The sequence below is a fragment of the Heptranchias perlo genome, chromosome 12 (genome assembly GCF_035084215.1).
Source record: "Heptranchias perlo isolate sHepPer1 chromosome 12, sHepPer1.hap1, whole genome shotgun sequence".
Classification (NCBI taxonomy): Eukaryota; Metazoa; Chordata; class Chondrichthyes; order Hexanchiformes; family Hexanchidae; genus Heptranchias; species Heptranchias perlo.
In genome coordinates, this window is record NC_090336.1 from 52947799 (window position 1) to 52969749 (window position 21951).

The 21951-nt window shown below is 40.4% G+C and overlaps 1 protein-coding gene across 4 annotated transcripts in view; it reads right to left on the bottom strand.

The window, feature by feature from the left end:
• nav2a (neuron navigator 2a) overlaps positions 1-21951 on the bottom strand; it is a 369482-nt gene that overhangs the window by 64749 nt on the left and 282782 nt on the right. For all 4 annotated transcript variants that reach the window (XM_067994109.1, XM_067994108.1, XM_067994107.1 and 1 more), the window contains 4 exons: positions 20965-21153; positions 12213-12265; positions 3957-3980; positions 2463-2537 (listed from right to left, as the gene is read on the bottom strand). In XM_067994109.1, coding sequence (XP_067850210.1) covers positions 2463-2537; positions 3957-3980; positions 12213-12265; positions 20965-21153 — 341 coding nt within the window. The remainder of the gene's footprint in view (positions 1-2462; positions 2538-3956; positions 3981-12212; positions 12266-20964; positions 21154-21951) is intronic.

Genomic DNA, 21951 nt, shown 5'->3' on the forward strand with positions numbered 1-21951 from the left:
CTAGACCCCTCAATCACGAGAAACAGTCTGTTTCTAACAAGTCGAATCTCTTCATAATTTTGAATACCCCAGCCAAATCACCCTTAATCTCCTCTGTTCTAACTAAAACAGCCCCAATTCTCCAAGTTTCAAATCTGTCATCTCCTCAAAGAATTTTATTCGGTTTGTCAAACACAATCTTAGTTTCTGAAATCTGCGTTGGCTACTTATAATTATTTTCTCTTCACTTAAATCCTCCTCTACTCCCTTTATTCCTTTTGCATGCTATCCACTTTGTTAAATTCTTTTTTATTGTATATTTATCTCATCTATTTAATCTTATCTACTTGCTCTTATCCATTGCTTTATTTTCCTTGCCCCTTTCCTTCCTATTTAAAATGACTCTTCCCTATTTATCGGTTTTCCCATTTCATTAACACCCTTCCTGTTACTTGTCTAGCTTTTATTTGCTAGATTTTGTATTAACACCATGCACAACTGGTGTAACATCTTTTCTGAACGTGGAAGTATGAGGAAATTTGACCCAAAATCCTGCAATGCACAGTCCTATTCATAAATTATGCCAAGCAAGGAGGGGCGTTACAAAGAGTGCACAGGTAGCAAGGAGAATATGAATAATAAACCACCAAATATGATTGGCAGTATCCCTCATTATTCAAACTCAACATTGTTATAAATTATAACCACAAACTCCATTCCAGGCTACAAAATTAATTTACAACATTTTAATCTAAGCCAGGAACTTATGATTGATAACATTTCTGGAGTTCTGCAAACATCCATCTACCAAATAATTCCCAACAGAGTAATTTCCAACCCTTGTAGCAAGTTAACAAACTTTATTACACAGTAGAATGTTGTATGTTTTATTCAAATTTTAATTTACTTCTTCTCCTAATTGCCTTGTCTATTAGAAGTACTTTACAAATGAAAAATCCAACAGACTGTCTAAAACCTGCTGGCAATTGTATGCCAAACACAATAAGGCCAAACCATCTGATCCAGGCATGATCGTAAAATTCAATTTTTTTTTGTTGACCAATACACCTCAAAGCAATCTTACAAAATTGATTTGATCCATTTTTAAAATCTTTGATATTTCATCTCAGTTTCTATGGTGGCAAATACTTGAATAATTTTAATTAAAAACAACTACATTTTTTTGGAAAACTGGAGACAGCCTTGTGTTATGAGTAAACTATACCAATGAAAACAGCAGAGCGCATGTTTGTAGATATACTTTGAAAAAGATATCAGCAGCGCCATGGCTTACTGTATTAATATTCTACTGTGTTATGCTGAGGTGTGTCAGGAACCAACAAGTGCATTGCCCTACATGTTCCACCACCTCCTGTTATTGAAATAATGATTCTATAGTATAGAATGAGATACTATAGGATACCCTCTCCTATAGTATCTCATTCTTTCCTAGGACTTCAGAATGATGGAACTTTTCACCTTCTTCAGTCTTTCCTTCTCCCAATAATCTACAGATTTCAAAAACCCCAAATTAGTGTCAGTTAATCGTTAGTTGGTGATTTATTTAGTCTTCTCAATTACTATTTTCAACCTTGTCAGTGTTCTGCATTATGGGCCTTGGCCCTTCGTCTTGTTACATCGATAAAATAAGCAAATTCCTGATTTATCGCTGCTATCAGTGGAGGACACAAAGCAGAGGCCATGTACATCCCTGTAAAGGAGGAAGGAAAAGCTAAGAGGTCAAGTCACCCTCAATAGGTCTCAGGAACTTCCTAGCAGCCAACCACTGAAACAGAGGTGGTAGTGCTGTATGTTAAAGTGTGGGGAGCACTAAAGAGGAGTTGAAAATATGATGATAATACTTTTTGTGAGAGAGAGAAATAGGATTCCTTCTTGCAACTTTGGATTGTATTTTCTGTAAAGTCTGTAAAATTGTTCATTTAAATGAATCTTATAATACATTTAACAGAGGAGGTTTCTGAAGAAAGTAAATTCACAGAACAGGCACACACTTATGTGAAGGAGGCAACTTCATTTTTCTCCTACTTTACAATGCATTATTAACAGAAGCATTTTCTGTGTGTTTTGTATCTTGTTCTTAGTGTATTCTGTAATATTTGGAATTGCGACCCAAGAATATCGAGAGAAATAATAGTTAGGTTAAAATGTTGTTCAACTAGTAAAGAGGGATTTTAAAAAGTCCACACAAATTAACAACGTCTATTAATAACAAAATCACCATAGTCATCTAAGCCAATACCATGAATATGAAAGAGTAACCAAACCTTGGAAGACAGAAGCTGACCAAGTTTGAAGTAGATATATTTGAAGTTATAGCTTTTCCTTTGCTGTATAATAGTGCAACAGTAAAAGCAAGTTTTCACAGTTACATAGCTGGACCAATTCCTCTGAGCAACTTAATGTAACTTTAATGATAGCTGCATTAAATCCCCAGACCCTTCCCCACTACCCCGCTCACTTACATTAGCAGTCAGCTGTGTTGTAAGTGCTGCCACTTTCTCCTGGGAAACATCAAGCTCTCGTCGAAGTTTTCGGATCTGCAAACCATAACGCCACAAAATTAAATGTCACAAACTGCGTTACAATGCTGCACTGAAAATTCAATATATTTGAAATAGATTTACACAGTACTTTTTTTCAGAATTTCCCTCACAGGATCCAAATGCGACACCTCAGAAAGAGGACATTTATCTCATTCAGTTAAATCCAGTGTCTTTCACCACATAGTGTAAAACCCATTCTTCTGCTTGCTCCACACGGCCTTTAATATTCCTCTTTTTCAAGCAACTATCGAATTCCCTTGTAAAACAACTTATGGACTCTGCTTCAACAAAGGCTTTTTAAGCAGAGAATTCCACATTCTAACTGTCCTTGTGTAAATAATTTTTTTTCCTAACCTCTCCCTAAATTCTTTTTGTAATTATCTTAAAATTGCACCCTCATGTTACTGTCTCATAACTCTTCATCATCTTGAAAATCCTCATCAAGTCAATCTTTAACCACCTAATGAAAAAGGCCCTAACTTCTTCAATATCTCCTCATGACTGTAATCCTCATCTCTGCTAACATTTTACAATGAACCTTCTTTATTACTTTTACACCCTCGCAACAATGGGTTGCCTAAAACTATATGATATTCCAACTATGTCCTGACTAGGTCTTGTGCAAGTTCAATATTACCTCCTTGCTTTTGTATCCATTGCCATTACATACAAGGCCAAGGATTTTGTTTGCTTTTTGTATGGCCGTATTTACTTACACTGCCACTTTCAAAGACCTACGTCTATGCACATCAAGGCCCCTCAGATCCATTTAAAACCCTACTGTTTGCGGTGTATTTCGTTTTGCTTCCCTTGCTTCCAAAACATATGACTTCACAATGTACACCACTGAAGTGCATTTGCCATCTTTCCAGCCTATCTATTTCCTCTTGAGGTCTTTGACAATCCTTGGCACAATTTGCTCCACACCCCCATCCTCCCCAAGTTTGGTGTCAACAACGAAGTTTGATCGTATTTCCTCAATTCCCGAATCCAGATCATTTATGTGTATAATAAATAATAGTTTCCCCAACTCAGAGCCCTTTGGAACACCACTCACCAATCCAAGAAATTTCCCTTTACCCCAAGTCCTTTACTATCTGCACTCCATTTCTCTATCCATGTGGCCACATGCCCTTAAATTCCATTTAGTGTCATCTTTGCCATAAGTCTCTTAAGTGGTACCACAGCAAATGTTTTTTTGAAAATCCATATAAACATCTGCTATATTCCTTTATCTCCTTTATTTTGTCGACGAATTCAATAAAAAAGCACAACCCGCCTTATGAAAATTGTGTGCATTGGTCCAGATTAACTCATGCTTCTCCAACTGCTTAGTAATTTCATTCAGTATTGTGGATTCTTAATAGTTTACCAACCATTTCAAATGTTTGAATCATATTAAAGTATGCTTACCTCTGACTGTGATTTTTCCTCAGGCTAAAACAAGAAAAAAAATAATGTTGCAATTTTAAAAGACCAGAAGGTATAAAAAGATTGCAAAGCAAAAATTAAGTGAAACATTATTACATGATACTTATATGATTTGATAGAGGTGTTTAAAATCATGAAGGGTCTCAACAGGATAGAGAGAAACTATTCCCATTGGCGGAAGGGTCAAGAACCAGAGGACATAGATTTCAGGTGATTGGCAAAAGAACCAAAGGTGACATGAGGAAAAACTTTTTTATACAGCGAGTGGTTAGGATCAGGAATGCACTGCCAGGGGGTGGTGGAGGCAGATTCAGTTGTGGCTTTCAAAAGGGAACTGGATAAATACTTGAAAAGAAAAAAATTGCCGGGCTACGGGGATAGGGCAGGGGAGTGGGGCTAGCTGGATTGCTCTTGCATAGAACTAGCATGGACTCGATGGGCCGAATGGCCTCCTTCTGTGCTGTAACCTTTCTATGACTCTAAGAAGGAAAAGTGACTTTGCTATCTGCATGGATTATTCATGAATGCATTGCTTTCATAATTTTGACTTAACGACCATATAGCTTCTCTAGGTTTTTTGCCCTTATGATTCATCTTCTAATGGTAGTGACTTATGCAGTGTCCCAGATACTGATAGCCCTTCAGTATCTCACCTAACTTGCCATTCCTCATGTACGAATTCTGAACAGTGAATGTTGATGGTTACTTAACCATGGAGAGATGCGTCAGAGTTGAGCCTATTTCTGTCCTCACTGCACACCCCAACACGTACTTTCCATTAGGAATCACCAGACAGTGATCAGCAGTAGGAATCATAGCCAATATTTCTCCTTCCTAGGACATGATGATCCAACCCTAACCTCAAGACATGTTTTTGCAAGATACTAAAAGGACAAAATCATCACTTGTACACGTTGGGGATGAATTTAGCAGCAAAGCTACAAGTTTCATTCTCTTTTGTATTGACTGCAGAAAATATAATGGTACACCAAAAGCATAATGCATCATTATCAATTTAAAAACAAAATCAGTGAGATTATGAGGCTTCAAAAATCTGCAATACTTGGTGAAACATTGATGACATCAATGTTTGTCCTTGTAAGTGATCACTTTAAAATGTCTCAACACAGTAAAATAGCATGCAATTTTCAAAAGGAACCCAGGAGACGGATAGTATATTCCCTCAAGCTCGGTTACTAGGAGTGCAGCAGGGCAGTTAAGTGTTCCTGATGAATGACAATAAGAAAAATGGCAAGAGTTGAAATGAATTACCACCTTTAGGCAATCAGTTCTCATGTCAGACCACTAAAACTAACCTTGCTCGGGTGTTCGGGTTCACTTGAAATGGCCAGCACTTTTTTGCATCCATGACTGCACTCTCTTAATCAAGGGGTTTGTCTCATTCCCCACAGCCGATACTACACTACAGCAACTTCATTTTTACTGAACTGCCACACACTCAGTCTGCTTCACAAGAATTAATGACAAAAAAAACTTGTTTACACCACTGCAGTTAATTTCGATTAGTTGGCTTTTTTGAATTGAAATTCAGCATTTAAAAACTGCAGATCAGCCTTACTCTAATGAGTGTGAAGCAAACAAACACTCCCTTGGTTGCTTAAAAGCATTCCAATTTAAATGGATTTGAATCAAGCTATTTCAGATGAGCTGATTTGAATGTGATGTTGCCTCCTGCTGAACCACATACTGAAGCATACGTTTCAACTCGTAATCTGACACATTACCAACGGGATGGTTGAAGGCACAGGTAATTATAAGGTGCGTGCAAATCAGGTATAATTTGCATACACGTCAACTGAACTGAATTTAAATCCTTTACAAGCAGGGAATTAAGCTCTCGCTGCTCAACGTGTAAGGTACAGACTGGACAAAAATTAAGTGCTATTTCCAAGTGCATGATGGTGTTTTCTGTGCAACAGCAGCACATTGTTTTAGAATTCATTTAAAATGCCGTTAATGTTCTACTAGCAGCCCTCCATGAACAAACAGAATATGTCAACAGAGATGAGGAGTTCCAGATGCTGTTTCATTTGTTGCAAAAAAAACTTACTTGGTCCCTTGAAGTGGAATAACTAATATCTATATTGACGGAGCTTATTTACGAACATATTTTGAAATTGCTTTTGTTCCTCATCGGTTTCATTAAATTCCCCCTTAATGGACTCCTCACAGCATTTACATATTCTCTTTCAAAATCCCACTGAAGTCACACTGCAAGATAAAAATAATAATTTTTTTTCTGAACCACCTCTGCATTTAAGGGGCTGAGGAAAATAAAAACAAAATAAGCAGGTTTCCAGAATCAAAAAAAAGGACGCGGAGTCAAAGGAGGAAATATTAAATATCAAATCGTTGAAGGTGGCAGGGCAGGTTGAGAAGGTGGTTAAAAAAGCATTCGGGATCCTGGGCTTTATAAATAGAGGCAGAGAGAGTATAAAAGCAAGGAAATCATGATGAACCTTTATAAAACACTGGTTTGGCCACAGCTGGAGTATTGTGTCCCATTCTGGGCACCGCACTTTAGGAAAGATGTGAAGGCCTTAAGAGAGGGTGCAGAAGAGATTTACTAGAATGATTCCAGGGATGAGGGATTTTAGTTACGTGGATAGACTGGAGAAGCTGGGGTTGTTCTCCTTGGAACAAAGAAGGTTGCGAGGAGATTTGATAGAGGTATTCAAAATCATGAAGGGTCGAGACAGAGTAGATAGAGAGAAACTGTTCCCATTGGTAGAAGGGTCAAGAACCAGAGGACAAAGATTTAAGGTGATTGGCAAAACAAAAAGGTGACATGAGGAAAAACTTTTTTACACAGCGAGTGGTTACGATCTGGAATGCACTGCCCGAGGGAGTGGTGGAGACAGATTCAATCATGGCCTTCAAAAGGGAGCTGGATAAATACTTGAAAGGAAAACATTTGCAGGGCTACGGTGATAGGGTGGGGGAATGGGACTAGCTGGATTGCTCTTGCATTGAACAGGCACGGACTCGATGGGCCGAATGGCCACCTTCCATGCTGTAACCTTTCTATGATTCTATTCTATGATTAGCAAGAGTAAGCAAAAGCTTGATCAAAGAGGTGGGTTTTAAGGAGGGTCTTAATAGAGGAGAGATAGATGGATGAACAGAAGTGTTTCGGGTGGGAATTCCAGAGTGTGATGCCTAGGGAGGAGATTTGCCACAATTACCTAGCAATGACCATATGGAACTGTCTGCGCAGGTTCTGGGGTCAGCAGAGATGCAGATGCAGAGCTATGCCAGCTGTGGGCAGTACTCTTGCAGCTAACATGCAGTACAGGGCTGGAACAGCCAGTGACCGCAATAGTCAGCTACAGCCTCCACTCTACCTTGACTGCTGCCGAGGCATGCTGCAGTGTGGACCAATTGTGATGGTGCCATGGAGTGGCACAAAGGGCCACCTTTCATCACCAGAAGCTCATGCAACAGAACCTTCACTTCAGCAACCTCAAACAGGGGTCAGGGTGTTGGGCTGCTTCATCACTTGCCTAAAGACCTGGAGTCATTGGTTTCCTTTCTTTTCATTTTTGCCCTTCACTCCGTTCAGTCAATGAGGTAAAATGAGATTGCTGGAAAGCTGCAAGAGTTTTTGTCTCCCTATTTTGCCATTCCTTTATGTTTCGATTGACATACAATTTTAAGAACATAAGAAATAGGAGCAGGAGTAGTCTATACGGCCCCTCGAGCCTGCTCCGCCATTCAATAAGATCAATTTTCCAGTCACATCACAAGGCTGCCTCCCCGCACCCATCCAAATCTGCACTGTGAATAATAATGCAAATGAGCTGACCCTGAAAAATTGAGTGCTCATAGCAGACTATAGGGGTAATTTTGGCTTTGTGTGATAGTGTAAAATGGGTGATAGCGGATCGACAGCCTGTTTTACATCTCTCCCACTTTTTATCTCCATTGAAGTCAATGAGGTTTACATCAGTTTTTAACCATTTCTAGCTGAATTGACTTACACCAGTACTTGAACATCAGCCCCCATTAGTGTTCCCTTCCTAGGTTGTTTATAGATACAGGTCTGTTTGAAATTGGCACTTCGGTGAAAAACCAGTACAATTTACAAGGCAGATGCCACTGTTACATCATATTAATTTTATAGTAACGCTGGCTACTAGTATACGAGCCCATTTTCTAAAGAGTGATATTCAGTGATGGTTATATTACTCCATCATGTTTACTAACCCCATCCCTACTTGCAAGCAAAGGTAACAGGCGAAACAGAAAGAACAAAGCACCTTACATGTCCTCAGGGCGTCCCTAAATGTCACAGCCAATTAAGCACTTCTGAAGGATACTCATTGTTGTGTAGCCATGATGTGGAGATGCCGGTGATGGACTGGGGTTGACAATTGTAAACAATTTTACAACACCAAGTTATAGTCCAACAATTTTATTTGAAATTCACAAGCTTTCGGAGGCTTCCTCCTTCCTCAGGTGAATGTTGTGGAAATGAAATCCTCGAACCCTTCGCATTTATAAATCACAGAACAATACCTGGTGATTACAGAGAGTCTTTCCAACTGCCCGTTGCCACGGCAATCACAGTGTGCAGACAGAGAGATGTTACCTAAAAGGCCACCGAATATACAAACCACCAAAAAAAGAGAGAGAGGCAGAAACATAGAAAAGACAGCAAATGACCCGTTATATTAAAAACAGATAACATTTGTTCGCTGGTGGGGTTACGTGTAGCGTGACATGAACCCAAGATCCCGGTTGAGGCCGTCCTCATGGGTGCGGAACTTGGCTATCAATTTCTGCTCGACGATTTTGCGTTGTCGTGTGTCTCGAAGGCCGCCTTGGAGTATGCTTACCCGAAGGTCGGTGGCAGAATGTCCTTGACTGCTGAAGTGTTCCCCGACTGGGAGGGAACCCTCCTGTCTGGCGATTGTTGCGCGGTGTCCGTTCATCCGTTGTCGCAGCGTCTGCATGGTCTCGCCAATGTACCATGCTCTGGGGCATCCTTTCCTGCAGCGTATGAGGTAGACAACGTTGGCCGAGTCACAGGAGTATGAACCATGCACCTGGTGGGTGGTGTCCTCTCGTGTGATGGTGGTATGTGTGTCGATGATCTGGCATGTCTTGCAGAGGTTACCGTGGCAGGGTTGTGTGGTGTCGTGGACGCTGTTCTCCTGAAAGCTGGGTAATTTGCTGCGAACGATGGTCTGTTGGAGGTTGGGTGGCTGTTTGAAGGCGAATAGTGGAGGTGTGGGGATGGCCATAGCGAGGTGTTCGTCGTCATCAACATGTCATCAATGACAATGAACACCTCGCTATGGCCATCCCCACACCTCCACTACTCGCCTTTAAACAGCCACACAACCTCAAACAGACCATCGTTCGCAGCAAATTACCCAGCTTTCAGGAGAACAGCGTCCACGACACCACACAACCCTGCCACGGCAACCTCTGCAAGACATGCCCGATCATCGACACAGATACCACCATCACATGAGAGGACACCACCCACCAGGTGCATGGTTCATACTCCTGTGACTCGGCCAACGTTGACTACCTCATACGTTGCAGGAAAGGATGCCCCAGAGCATGGTACATTGGGGAGACCATGCAGACACTGCGACAACGGATGAACGGACACCGCGCAACAATCGCCAGACAAGAGGGTTCCCTCCCAGTCGGGGAACACTTCAGCAGTCAAGGACATTCAGCCACCGATCTTCGGGTAAGCATACTCCAAGGCGGCCTTCGAGACACACGACAACGCAAAATCGTCAAGCAGAAATTGATAGCCAAGTTCCGCACCCATGAGGACGGCCTCAACCGGGATCTTGGGTTCATGTCACGCTACACGTAACCCCACCAGCGAACAAATGTTATCTGTTTTTAATATAACGGGTCATTTGCTGTCTTTTCTATGTTTCTGCCTCTCTCTTTTTTTTTGGTGGTTTGTATATTCGGTGGCCTTTTAGGTAACACCTCTCTGTCTGCACACTGTGATTGCCGTGGCAACAGGCAGTTGGAAAGACTCTCTGTAATCACCAGGTATTGTTCTGTGATTTATAAATGCGAAGGGTTCGAGGATTTCATTTCCACAACATTCACCTGAGGAAGGAGGAAGCCTCCGAAAGCTTGTGAATTTCAAATAAAATTGTTGGACTATAACTTGGTGTTGTAAAATTGTTTACGTTGTTGTGTAGGTAAAGGTGGCAGCCAATTTGTGCAAAGCAACGAGATAAATGCCCAGATAATCTGTTTTAGCAATGCTCGTTGAGGGATAAATGTTGGCTGGGACAGAGAGAACTCCCCCATTATTCTTTGCTTCGTGCCATGGGAAGAATCAACAAATCGAAAGTGACTGTGCTGAATTATTGACAGTAGTAAGGCTACAAGCTTTGACCCAGCAAAAGTCAACAACTTGTGGGTAAATCACAGCATTCCAGATGAAATAGTTTATTGATGATACAATATTGCTTGTTTGGCAGCGAATGTAATTAATTTCTACTCCCAAAAGGGGTGTGCCGCATTGGAATGAATGAAGGTTCTTTATGCCAATAGTACAGAAAATGAAGACAAACTGTGGTATAAATAACCAATATATCACTGTGCAAGCACACCAGGTAACTACACTGCCCACAATTGTAATTCTCCATTCAGATACCTACATGGATTACAAAACTTGCACACACCCTGGTCAATTTATTTACCTGTATTTCACCCAAAATACCTTCAAGCACTTGATAATAACAACACCTTTATTTCAAAAGGGAACAGCAACAGGTGTCATTTTCTGACAGGAACAATTTATCTGCTAGTTAATCGTTTTTCATCATGTTCATATTGGATCAGAAAATTAATTCATCTTTGTCCAACATTCTCCCCTTTCATAAACCTTGGGCCCGGTATATAAACGATGAACATTTTAAAACAAAACACATTTCAACTACAATTACTGTAATTAATGTTTTATAAATTTAATGTATTTTTACTTCATTCATTTATTGACTGAATCAATGCAAAATGCGAACACTACTTGATTTAAAAATAAATTAACTCCAACAGAAAAGCTCTTGTAAAAATAAATTGTGCAGTCAATCGTCCCATCAGTTCAGTAGGACAAATAATCAATTGGATCCTTCACAGTTTCTAAATGTTATCAACGTGAAGCTAGCTCTCTCTGATATTCATTTAATTACATTAAACCCATAGGAAGAAAAAACACCTGCACATGGATGAATACAGTCGCAGATTCTTCACCTTCCAACTGTGATACTAAAGACTCCAATTTCAGCATTATGCTCGATCAAAATCCGTACCATTACCTACCATCAGCTCCCTGGTTCTAAGAGCCCTGGTGAGTGTTAACGTTGTCATCATACTGGACCTGCTTGTTTAATCATTGTCACTGATGTGATAAGAACTGTTCAGGAGGACAAAACCGGAGTACACCACCCAAGCTATCACATTTCTGAACGCCTAAGCACCTTTGCATTGTTATTGGATGGAGGTAGTTTGTTCTGTGCAAGTCAAAACATTGACAACAGCTTGCACGCAACTAACAGGTAAAGTGACATCATGGGAGTGGCCACAAGATGTTATTGTTTGCATGCGCAAAGCAAAATTAAATGCTTCTAGAGTGAGATAATGATGCAATGACCTGATTTTCCAAAACAAAAATCTAAACTGTTTAAAAGTGATGATTCATTTGGTAGAAAAGTTAAATAATGTATGTTATTGCCAGTACCTAAAAGAACTGCCCCTTCTGTAGTGTGTGTGTCTGAAATTGTTACACATTAACACAGCTTAATGCATGGGAGTAACATACTGTATTGTACAGAATGTATTTATAAAGCTAAATCATTGCATATTACTAAAGAAATATGCCAATAAAAAAAGTAGCTTTCTGACATCACACTATGAAAACTGTAAGCAATTTAAAGTTCTCTGTAATAATAACTCAGTATGACTTTCTTTTTCTATCTGCCACCAGTATAATGGCAGGGTGTGTACAACGAAAACAGTTGGCCTGGCGGCAAAATAAAACTAGCTTTTAAACTGGAATTTCAGATTTGAAGCCATCATCATGAGGAGGAAAAGAAGAAAACATTAAAATATCATTCAAAAGTAAACGAAACAGAAACACTTTTGTATTTTGTAGTAAACCTCATTGTTTATATTCTGAACATGTAGGAGAAAAGAATCAAAACTTAAACTATTTAGATTGTAGGCACTTACTGTTGAATAAATGGAAGATGTGCTGGAGACCAGAGATAAAGATGACCCATGAACTGTACAAGATTTCAGGTTGCGACAGGATTAGCAGACCAAAAGAGAAGGAAAACAAAAACTATTAGTCAGGTCAGACAATGTGTGAAGAACAGTTCATTCTACCAACTCTTTGGTAAGTAACCAAAGTAATTGATAATGTATTCATCATTTTATTCAAGCCAATAGGCACATTTTTCTGAGGTCTCTTCAATCACAAATAAAGTCCAGTTTGTCAGAAACTTAATGCACAATAATGTTACTGGATTAAGAAAATGTTAGCTGCAAATTACTCTTGTGCTAGACACCAAAAAAAACAGTGCAATCTGGATGGGTGGGGGCAAAGTCAGGGCAGAGTCTGTTAAAGCTTAGACTCCGCTCCTTTTTACATCTGGCATAACCTTCGCTGGAAGTAGAGGCAGGCACTTCTTGCATTCGTCTCCTTTCATCCAAATGTCACAGAGAGTGGCAGGATGACATCAGCTGTCAGCATTTCTGCCAGTCCCACCTCCACTGATCCAATGCAATCCAACCCAATGTTCCTCCAATTCTGGCCTCTTGCGCATCCCCGATATTCATCGCTCCATCACTGGCGGCCATGTCTCCAGCCTTAAGCTCTGGAATTCCCTCCCTAAACCTCTCCGCATCACTCCCTCCTTCTCCTCCTTTATGTCGCTCCTTAAAACCCAACTCTTTGACTAAGCTTTTGGTCACTTGTCCTAATATCTCCATGTGGCTCGGTGTCAAATTTTTGTCTGAAAATGCTCCTGTGTAGCGCCTTGGGACGTTTTTACTATGTTGAAGGTGCTATACAAATGCATATTGTTGTTGTTGCAACGTCCGCCAGCAGGAGGGAAGCCAACACCTGATTCTTGCAGCAATGGTAGCTTGCCTTGAGTAGCTTGCTTATATAAAAAAAATTGAAGATCTTCAGCCAGCACAGCCATCGCACTTGAAGTGCTACAATGAAATCCCTCCCCTTCCCCGCTGAGGCAGGAGCCAAGTTTTGTTGAAATTTGCCTGCTGCCTGTCTGCTAATGCCCCTTACCCTCCCTTCTGATAAAATCCCTAAAAGTGGTAGATAAAACCATAGCGGTCACCAACTGAACTTCTGCAAGCTTCCCACCATATGTCCATACTTAGTGACACAACCCCTCGTCTTAACTTCTGAGATGAAAAAGTGCTTTAAGAAAAACAATATGCTTTGCTCAGATAGCTCAGTGAGTTTACCCAGAGAGTCGCTGAACCGTATGGACTTGTAATTGCCCGAGTTCACTTCCTGGTCTGTGCTGAGTTAGTTGATCTCAGCAGGGACACAACACTCAGCTTTAGTGCCTCTGGGGAAGCAGCAACCAGAGAGATTTCTCATCTTATACCCCAATTCATGGTTTACTTCAATTTTGATCTTTCCAAGTAAGGTGATTACATTTTAGAATGATTTTGTGCAAAGGGCAATAGCTGCTCTTCCAATGGTTTTCCAAAAGGAATAATTTCAGTTGTTCTGCCACTGTAACTGCACCAAATAAAATATGGAGCACTAAAATCTCTCAGCTTCCATGCTGTACGAAGCCCAGCACTTTTTTTAATCTGAAGTTCAATCATACAGACACTTAAGTTTGTTTTGATGCAGGCAATATATTATATAGGCCCACCACCACCTTCTCAGGGCAACTAGGAATGGGCGATTAATGCCAGCCTTGCCAACACTGTTCCTATCCCAAGAATGAATTTTTTTAAATAGTCAATGATTCGGGCAATACCATGTGATCATTCTTGCTGTACTGAGGGTGAAATTCTAATTTGTGCATTCACTCCTTGTTTGCTAATGCTTTCATTTTGCTTGTGTGGCTATAATATGCTGGTTCAAGAAAATTTAGTATACTTATGTGATTGATGATCAAAGTTAAATTACTTTGTTTTGATATTGGTAACATGAAGGTTTTGGTGGCAAATATAAATTTTATTATGTAGGTCTGTACTTGTCAAACAGAGCAGCTATCACTTGCAACTTGCTTAGTTAAAGATTACTGAATGCAAATCACCACTAACTTCACAGTTTTTGCACTGGAGATTTGTCTCAATTCAATTTCACCTCTTAACACGACAGGTTGCAATGTGATATAACTGATAACAAACTGGTTCTTTCTTGCTTTTGTTAACACTCTGTTATATTTATTGGCCTTAATTAATGATTTTCTCCAATTGGCATCAATTTACAATACCTTTATGACTCCATTTCTTCCAATATGCTCCAAATTTCAGATGCAATGTTGAGTGATAGGTGGGAAGACTCTAACTCAGTCCAAGAGAAAAACATGTTCTTTTTGACCATTAAAACAAATCTTTCGGCTTTGCATAAGATTCTGAAAAATCAGCACATATCCCAGTTAATGAAAACCAGGAATATATGGATGGCATTGAAAGGAGGCCTGGAGAACACATTCAGCAAGGAGCCCTGTGGTGGCAAACAAGAACTAAATTTGCATCAGTGACAAATCTATTGGGCGTTTGCTCAAGTGTCAGTTTGCTAGCAAAACCTCTGCACAGAGCAGTGCAAGAAAAAGGAAGACTAGTCAGTCCAAGACTTAACTGTGGTTAATGGCACTGTCAGCCCACATATTTTTAACACCAGCTGTGCTGGACAGGAAGGGAGCTTCTTTCTTAGAGAGATCCTTCAAGAAACTATTAAATAAATATAAAAAGAGTGGTTAGAATGTGGAACTTGCTACCACACGGAGTAGTTGAGGCGAATAGCATAGATGTATTTAAGGGGAATCTAGATAAGTACATGAGGGAGAAAGGAATAGAAGGGTATGCTGAAGTAGGATGGGAGGAGGCTCATGTGCAGCATAAACACCATTGGATCAGTTGTGCCGAATGGCCTGTTTCTGTGCTGTAAATTCTATGTAAGTATATATTGCTTCATAACTCAGAACATCAGACTGATCACAATTTTCATTAAATCTTCTTCAGTCAGGTAAATCTATGTTCTGCTGCGGCTTTTTTCTCTAGTAGAGGCAGAAGGCATGGCTGATGCACTAAATGAATACTTCGCATCTGTCTTCACTAGGGAAGAGGATGCTGCCATCGTAGCAGTAAAGGAGGGGGCATTTGGATAGTGGGCAATTTTACTTTCTTTAATGGATTAGTACATGAAAAGCTGCAGGGCTATAGGAAGAGTGCAGGGGAATGGGACTAACTGAATTACTCTTACAAAGTGCTGGCATGGGCTCGATGGTCCGAATGGCCCCCTTCTATGCTGTAACCATTCTATGATTCTATGAAGTAGGGAGGGAGGAGGCTCATGTGGCGCATAAACACCGGCATGGACCTGTTGGGCTGAGTGGCCTGTTTCTGTGCTGTACATTCTATGTAATTCTATGTAATACACAGTAGCCTAACTTGCCTGGCAAGGTATCAAATACTATTTTATATTTTAAACTGCATCTTTCCACATTTTGTTACTTCAAATAAACCCAATAATCCATCTCTGTAGCTTTTAATGTACTAATCCATTAAAGAAAGTATAACCTTCTTCTTCAATGCATGTGATAAATGCAATTCATGATATGTATTGCGCCTTCAGACAAGGAAGATCCCAGATTTGATTATTGGTCTGTGCTCAGATAGCCTATCTCAACTCGGAGGATAAAGATGGAGTTTGAAAAGATGGCAGGATTCCTATTCCTAATCTCTATCCAGTGACCCTATTGGAAGTGCAAGTATATGGATCTTGGGTGAGGACAGATCAGCTTGGCTGTGGAGCATCCCACTGGAAAATTGCCCAAAAAAACTCACTGTCCAGGATTAAGCATGAAATATGACCACTCAGGCAAGGTACCAGCGGACAGCTAGTCTATCCCTGCATGAATGATAACCAGCTTCAGGAGAGATGGAGCAAGGAGAAAACAAAGGGGTACAACATAAAACTAACCAGTGTCAATTTTGGTTCTGCACTAGATATTCTCTTGGATGCAGTGTCACCTGACATTCCTTTAAGTTGACTAGCATCCTCTAGATCAGGAGTTTGCCCATATTGCCCAAAATCCAGTCATACGATAATATGATCCAGGGGCCATAACAATGAAACCCCTTGTTGTGTTTACTGGATACTGCAATCATGCACACCCTCTCAGATACATTTCTCCTAAACATATTGATCACCACTCTAGGCCAGCCATAAACCAACATAAAAACATGAACAAAGAGAAAATAGTTGTCAGTGAATTTCAATCGATCAATTTCACACCACTCTTTGTAACATAGAAAATAACAAACCACTCAACTCTACCCGTAATAATGGGCTAAATTGACTTTACAGGCCAGCAAGTTCCTGAAACTAATCAGCCCTAACCTTAGGAAGAGAGTTCTTTTCCTCCGTGTCTGTTTCCAAACACCAATTTCTGCAAACTTTTCTTTTTTAGCTGGACAGGAAGCCAAAGATTTGATCTCTGACCCTTCCAACTGTATGCCAGGAATTAGCTAGATGAGCTATCAATCAAACTTGCTTGGCATGGGTCCCTTGGCAGATGCCTCCCACCCCCCTGGGCTCAAATGAATGAGGCCATTCCAACATTACCAATGTCAATGTCACTAGAATGAATTAACTTCCCCATTTGTCTCAAACCGATATACGTACTCGAGAAATACAATTCTGCCAGCCATTTCATCTAGCCCTGGCTACTGGGTGTTCCTGTGCTGTGTGGATTTATCCTCTTGTACGTTGAATTTAACTTAATAGCAACATTGCGATATAAATCAATTCAAAATTCCTCCTAAGCCAAATAGTCAGAAGTCTCGGAACATGACACCAGCACAGTTATAACACTTCTTGAACACTACGATGGAATCAGGTTCACATAACCTTACAGTATCAGTATCCAGAATTCTGGACCAATTTCGAACTAAATTAAAATCAATGATAAACAATGAAATTGCCACAGTCAGATATTGTAGAATGTCAGTACACTTAACGATGTTGGTCCAGTACTTGTAGACATTCTCACTGATATGAATGTGAGAAACAGTAATGTACAAACTGAAACATTTGCCTGCAGCAGAATTTCCAAATGCAACTGTGCAACAAACAACTCTTGGCATCTGCAGTGACACCACGTCAAATCTTGTCATCATGACTCTGGCGTCATATAATTTTTGTAGGTTCATTTCTACCAAATAAAATTTGGGTATTTATCAGCATCAGAAACATTTGTCAAAATTGAAATGCTATTTTGCAACAATTGGAAAAAAATTGTTACTTTAAAATTTTGATTTACTAGAAACATCAGCTGTCGAATTAAAAGGGGAAGAGAATTCAGAGACAATACTATATTTGCTGTTCTACTCATGCTTTTTCCAAAATAATTTATCATAGAATCATAGAAAGTTATGGCACAGAAGGAGGCCACTTGGTCCATCATGTCAGTGCCAGCCGAAAAAGAGCTTACTCCCACTTTCCAGCACTTGGCCCGTAGCCAAGTAGGTTATGACACTTCAAGTGCATGTTAAAGTACTTTTCAAATGAGTTGGGAGTTTCTGCCTCTACCATCCTTTCAGGCAGTGAGTTCCAGACCCCTACCAAACTCTGGGTGAAAAAAAATTCACCTCAACTCCCCTCTAATCCTACTAACTATTTTAAATCTATGCCCCCTGGTCACTGACCCCTCTGCTAAGGGAAATAAGTCCTCCCTATCCACTCTATCTAAGCCCCTCAATTTTATACACCTCAATGAAAACACCTCTCAGCCTCCTCTGTTCCAATGAAAACAACCCCAGCCTATCCAATCTTTCCTCATAGCTAAAATTCTCCAGTCCTGGCAACATCCTCGTAAATCTCCTCTGTACCCTCTCTAGTGCAATCACATCTTTCCTGTAATGTGGTGACCAGAACTGTACGCAGTATTCAAGCTGTGGCCTAACTAATGTTTTATACAGTTCTAGCATAACCTCCCTGCTCTTATATTCTATGCCTCGGCTAATAAAGGAAAGTATCCCGTATGCCTTTTTGACCACCTTATCTTCCTGTCCTGCTACTTCAGGGATCTGTGGACGTGCACTCCAAAGTCCCTCACTTCCTCTACACCTCTCAGTATCCTCCCATTTATTGTGTACTCACTTGCCTTGTTTGCCTCCCCAAATGCATTACCTCACACTTCTCTGGATTGAATTCCATTTGCCACTTTTCTGCCCACCTGACCAGTCCATTGATATCTTCCTGCAGTCTACAGCTTTCCTCTTCACTATCAACCATATGGACAATTTTTGTATCATCTGCAAACTTCTTAATCATGCCCCTTACATTTACATCTAAATCATTGATATATACCACCAAAAACAAGGGACCTAGGACTGAACCCTGTGGAACCCCACTGGAAACAGCCTTCCAGTCACAAAAACAGTCAGATATTGTAGAATGTCAGTACACTTAACGACGTGCACTGACATTCTACAATATCTGACTGTTTCCTGCCACTTAGCCAATTTTGGATCCAACATGCCACTTTTCCTTGGATCCCAAGGGCTTTTACTTTTCTGATCAGTCTGCCATATGGGACCTTGTCAAAAGCCCTGCTAAAATCCATGTACACTACATCAAACGCGCTACCCTCATCGACCCTCCTTGTTGCCTCCTCAAAAAATTCAATCAAGTTAGTCAGATATGACCTTCCCTAAACAAATCCATGCTGACTGTCCTCGATTAATCCGTGCTGTTCTAAATGACGATTTATACTGTCCCTCAGAATTGTTTCAAATAATTTTCCCATCACCAAGGTAAGGCTGACTGTAATTATTCGGTCTATCCTTTGCTCCCTTTTTAAACAACGGTACATTAGCAGTCCTCCAATCCTCATAATTGTCCATGTTACATACGACACAGATAATATAAAATAATAGCGACTCCAACATGGCAGCGGCTATTCATTTGGGACTACTGATGCCTTCTTTATTCAAAAAAAATGAATTTATAGAATCTTCTTAGAATGATACAGCACAGAAGGAGGCCATTCAGTCCATTGTGCCTGTGCTGGCTCTTTGGTCGAGTGATTCAATAGGTCCCACAAGTTTATGTTTTGGAGCGCTGACAATGAACAGCAAGCAATTAGGAAGGCAAATGGTATGTTAGCCTTTATTGCAAGGGGTTTGGGGTATAAGAGTAAGGAGATCTTGCTGCAGTTATATAGGGCTCTGGTGAGACCACACCTGGAGTACTGTGTACAGTTTTGGTCTCCTTGCCGAAGGAAGGATATACTTGCCTTAGAGGGGGTGCAATGAAGGTTCACTAGATTGATTCTGGGATGAGAGGGTTGTCCTATGAGGAGAGATTGAGTAGAATGGGCCTATATTCTCTGGAGTTTAGAAGAATGAGTGGTGAGCTCATTGAAACGTATAAAATTCTTAGAGGGCTTGACAGTGTAGATGCTGAAAGGTTGTTTCCCCTGGCTGGACAGTCTAGAACAAGGGGTCATAATCTCAAGATAAGGGGTCAGCCATTTAGGACTGAGATGAGGAAAAATTTCTTCACTCAGAGGGTTGTGAATCTTTCGAATTCTCTACCCCTGAGGGCTGTGGATGCTCAGTTGCTGAGTATATTCAAGACTGAGATCGATAGATTTTTAAACACCACGGGAATCAAGGGATATGGGAATAGGGCGGGAAAGTGGAGTTGAGGTAGAAGATCAGCCATGATCTTACTGAATGGGAGAGCAGACTCGAGGCCTTGTATGGCCTACTCTTGCTCCTATTTCTTATGTTCTCATGTTCTTAATCACAGTACAAAGAAAAAGGTGTTACTCACCTGTTCTTTGTGCAATGGTACCATACTAATAATCAGTGTCAGAAATGCAGTTACTGTATCATAATATTCAAAGAATTTGAATGGATACTAAATGAAAAGTATGCAACAAAGCATTATTTTTGGGAACTATGCATAAAGCCGATTGTTGGTCTCATGGAGATCTTTTTGTAATGTTTGTTCTTGTATTCCTTTATTTTCCTAACTATTGCCCACCTTTAGTATTTGTGGATGTTTATACATTTGAAATAATAAAGCTATACTGATTACTATTTTCTGATGTACTATTTACTATGAAATTATAAACCTATTTCAATAACTGAGATTAGGAACTTGTGGTGCGAGGTTATCAATGGGGTGATTTCATGTGCTTGAATCTTCCAGCATGGCATGTTGGAGCAGTCACACGGTTTTCGCAAACTTATAGCTCTGGAGAAGACATTTAACCTCCCCCCAACCCATCCCTCCCCACCACATGGTATTAAGATCTGTCATTTTTTGCAGGCCTAAATTTTTAGTATTTGTCACATTATAAATGTTGAAGTTGTACGATGTGCTTGTATGTCAGTATATGGCTGCTCTACTAAAATGTAAATACTTTCAACCACTAGACTTTCTGAAAAAGGCTTCAGGCTTTATCAGAATACTAATTATGTTTGTGAAATGGCAGGTCTCCTTAACGCTGAAAATCAATGTTCAAAATTAAGTCTATCCGACCAATTAGAAGAGCTTTTTTGCACACAATTTATTGTTGTAGATGCGAGATTACTTTATATTGATAACACTCCCCTAATGGCCTTTCATTAGATTAGGGTTTATCAATTACAGATTTCAAAAAAGCATGAAACAAAATTTGTATCTGTTCGATTAATCTTAAGCCCCTCCTCATAGCCAAAGTTTAGTAATACATGGAATGCAGTAGTTACTAACCTTCCTCAAATCCATCACGGAATGATCCAGAGCGACTCATTGTCCTGTGCTTCTCATCCAAAGACATGGAACTGTTCCGGAACCTGGAATCGCTGTACGGATCATATGATCCATCCTGATTGGACACGCTGTGACAACGGAGCATGCTGGGGTTTGAGAGGCTCATCTGGGCAGCAGTAGTTGGACTCGCTGTTGAAAAGAAAGTCTGTATGTGACATCCAGCAAAGCCAGAATGTAAGACTGTATTCCAACAAAACTTCATTCCCAGTGTAACAATGGATAGATGTCTCTGAATGTTAAATCTCTTCTCAAAAACTGGATTGCCAACTGAATTGCACAACTTTCCCCATTGGAGACACTCTTGTGTGTGCATACTGATGTGTAATAATTGATAATTTTAACACATAATATATCTAAGACTCGAAATAATGGGTTTTCCTTCTGCAGCATATTTCTCCCTCAATTTTTTAAAAATTCAATCATGGGGTGTGGGCATTGCTGGCAAGGCCAGCTTTATTGTCCATCCCTAAATGCCCTCGAGAAGGTGGTGGTGAGTCGCCTTCTTGAACCGCTGCAGTCTGTGTGGTGAAGGTACTCCCACCTAGCACAAAGGAAGATGGTAGTGGTTGTTGGAGGCCAATCATCTCAGCCCCAGGACATTGCTGCAGCAGTTCCTCAGGGCAGTGTCCTAGGCCCAACCATCTTCAGCTGCTTCATCAATGACCTTCCCTCCATCATAAGGTCAGAAATAGGGATGTTCACTGATGATTGCACATTGTTCAGCTCCATTCGCAACCCCTCAGATAACGAAGCAGTCCGAGCCTGCATGCAGCAAGAACTGGACAACATCTAGGCTTGGGCTCATAAGTGGCAAGTAAAATTCGCGCCAGACAAATGCCAGGCAATGACCATCTCCAACAAGAGAGAGAGTCTAACCACCTCCTATTGACATTCAACAGCATTACCATCACCGAATCCCCCACCATC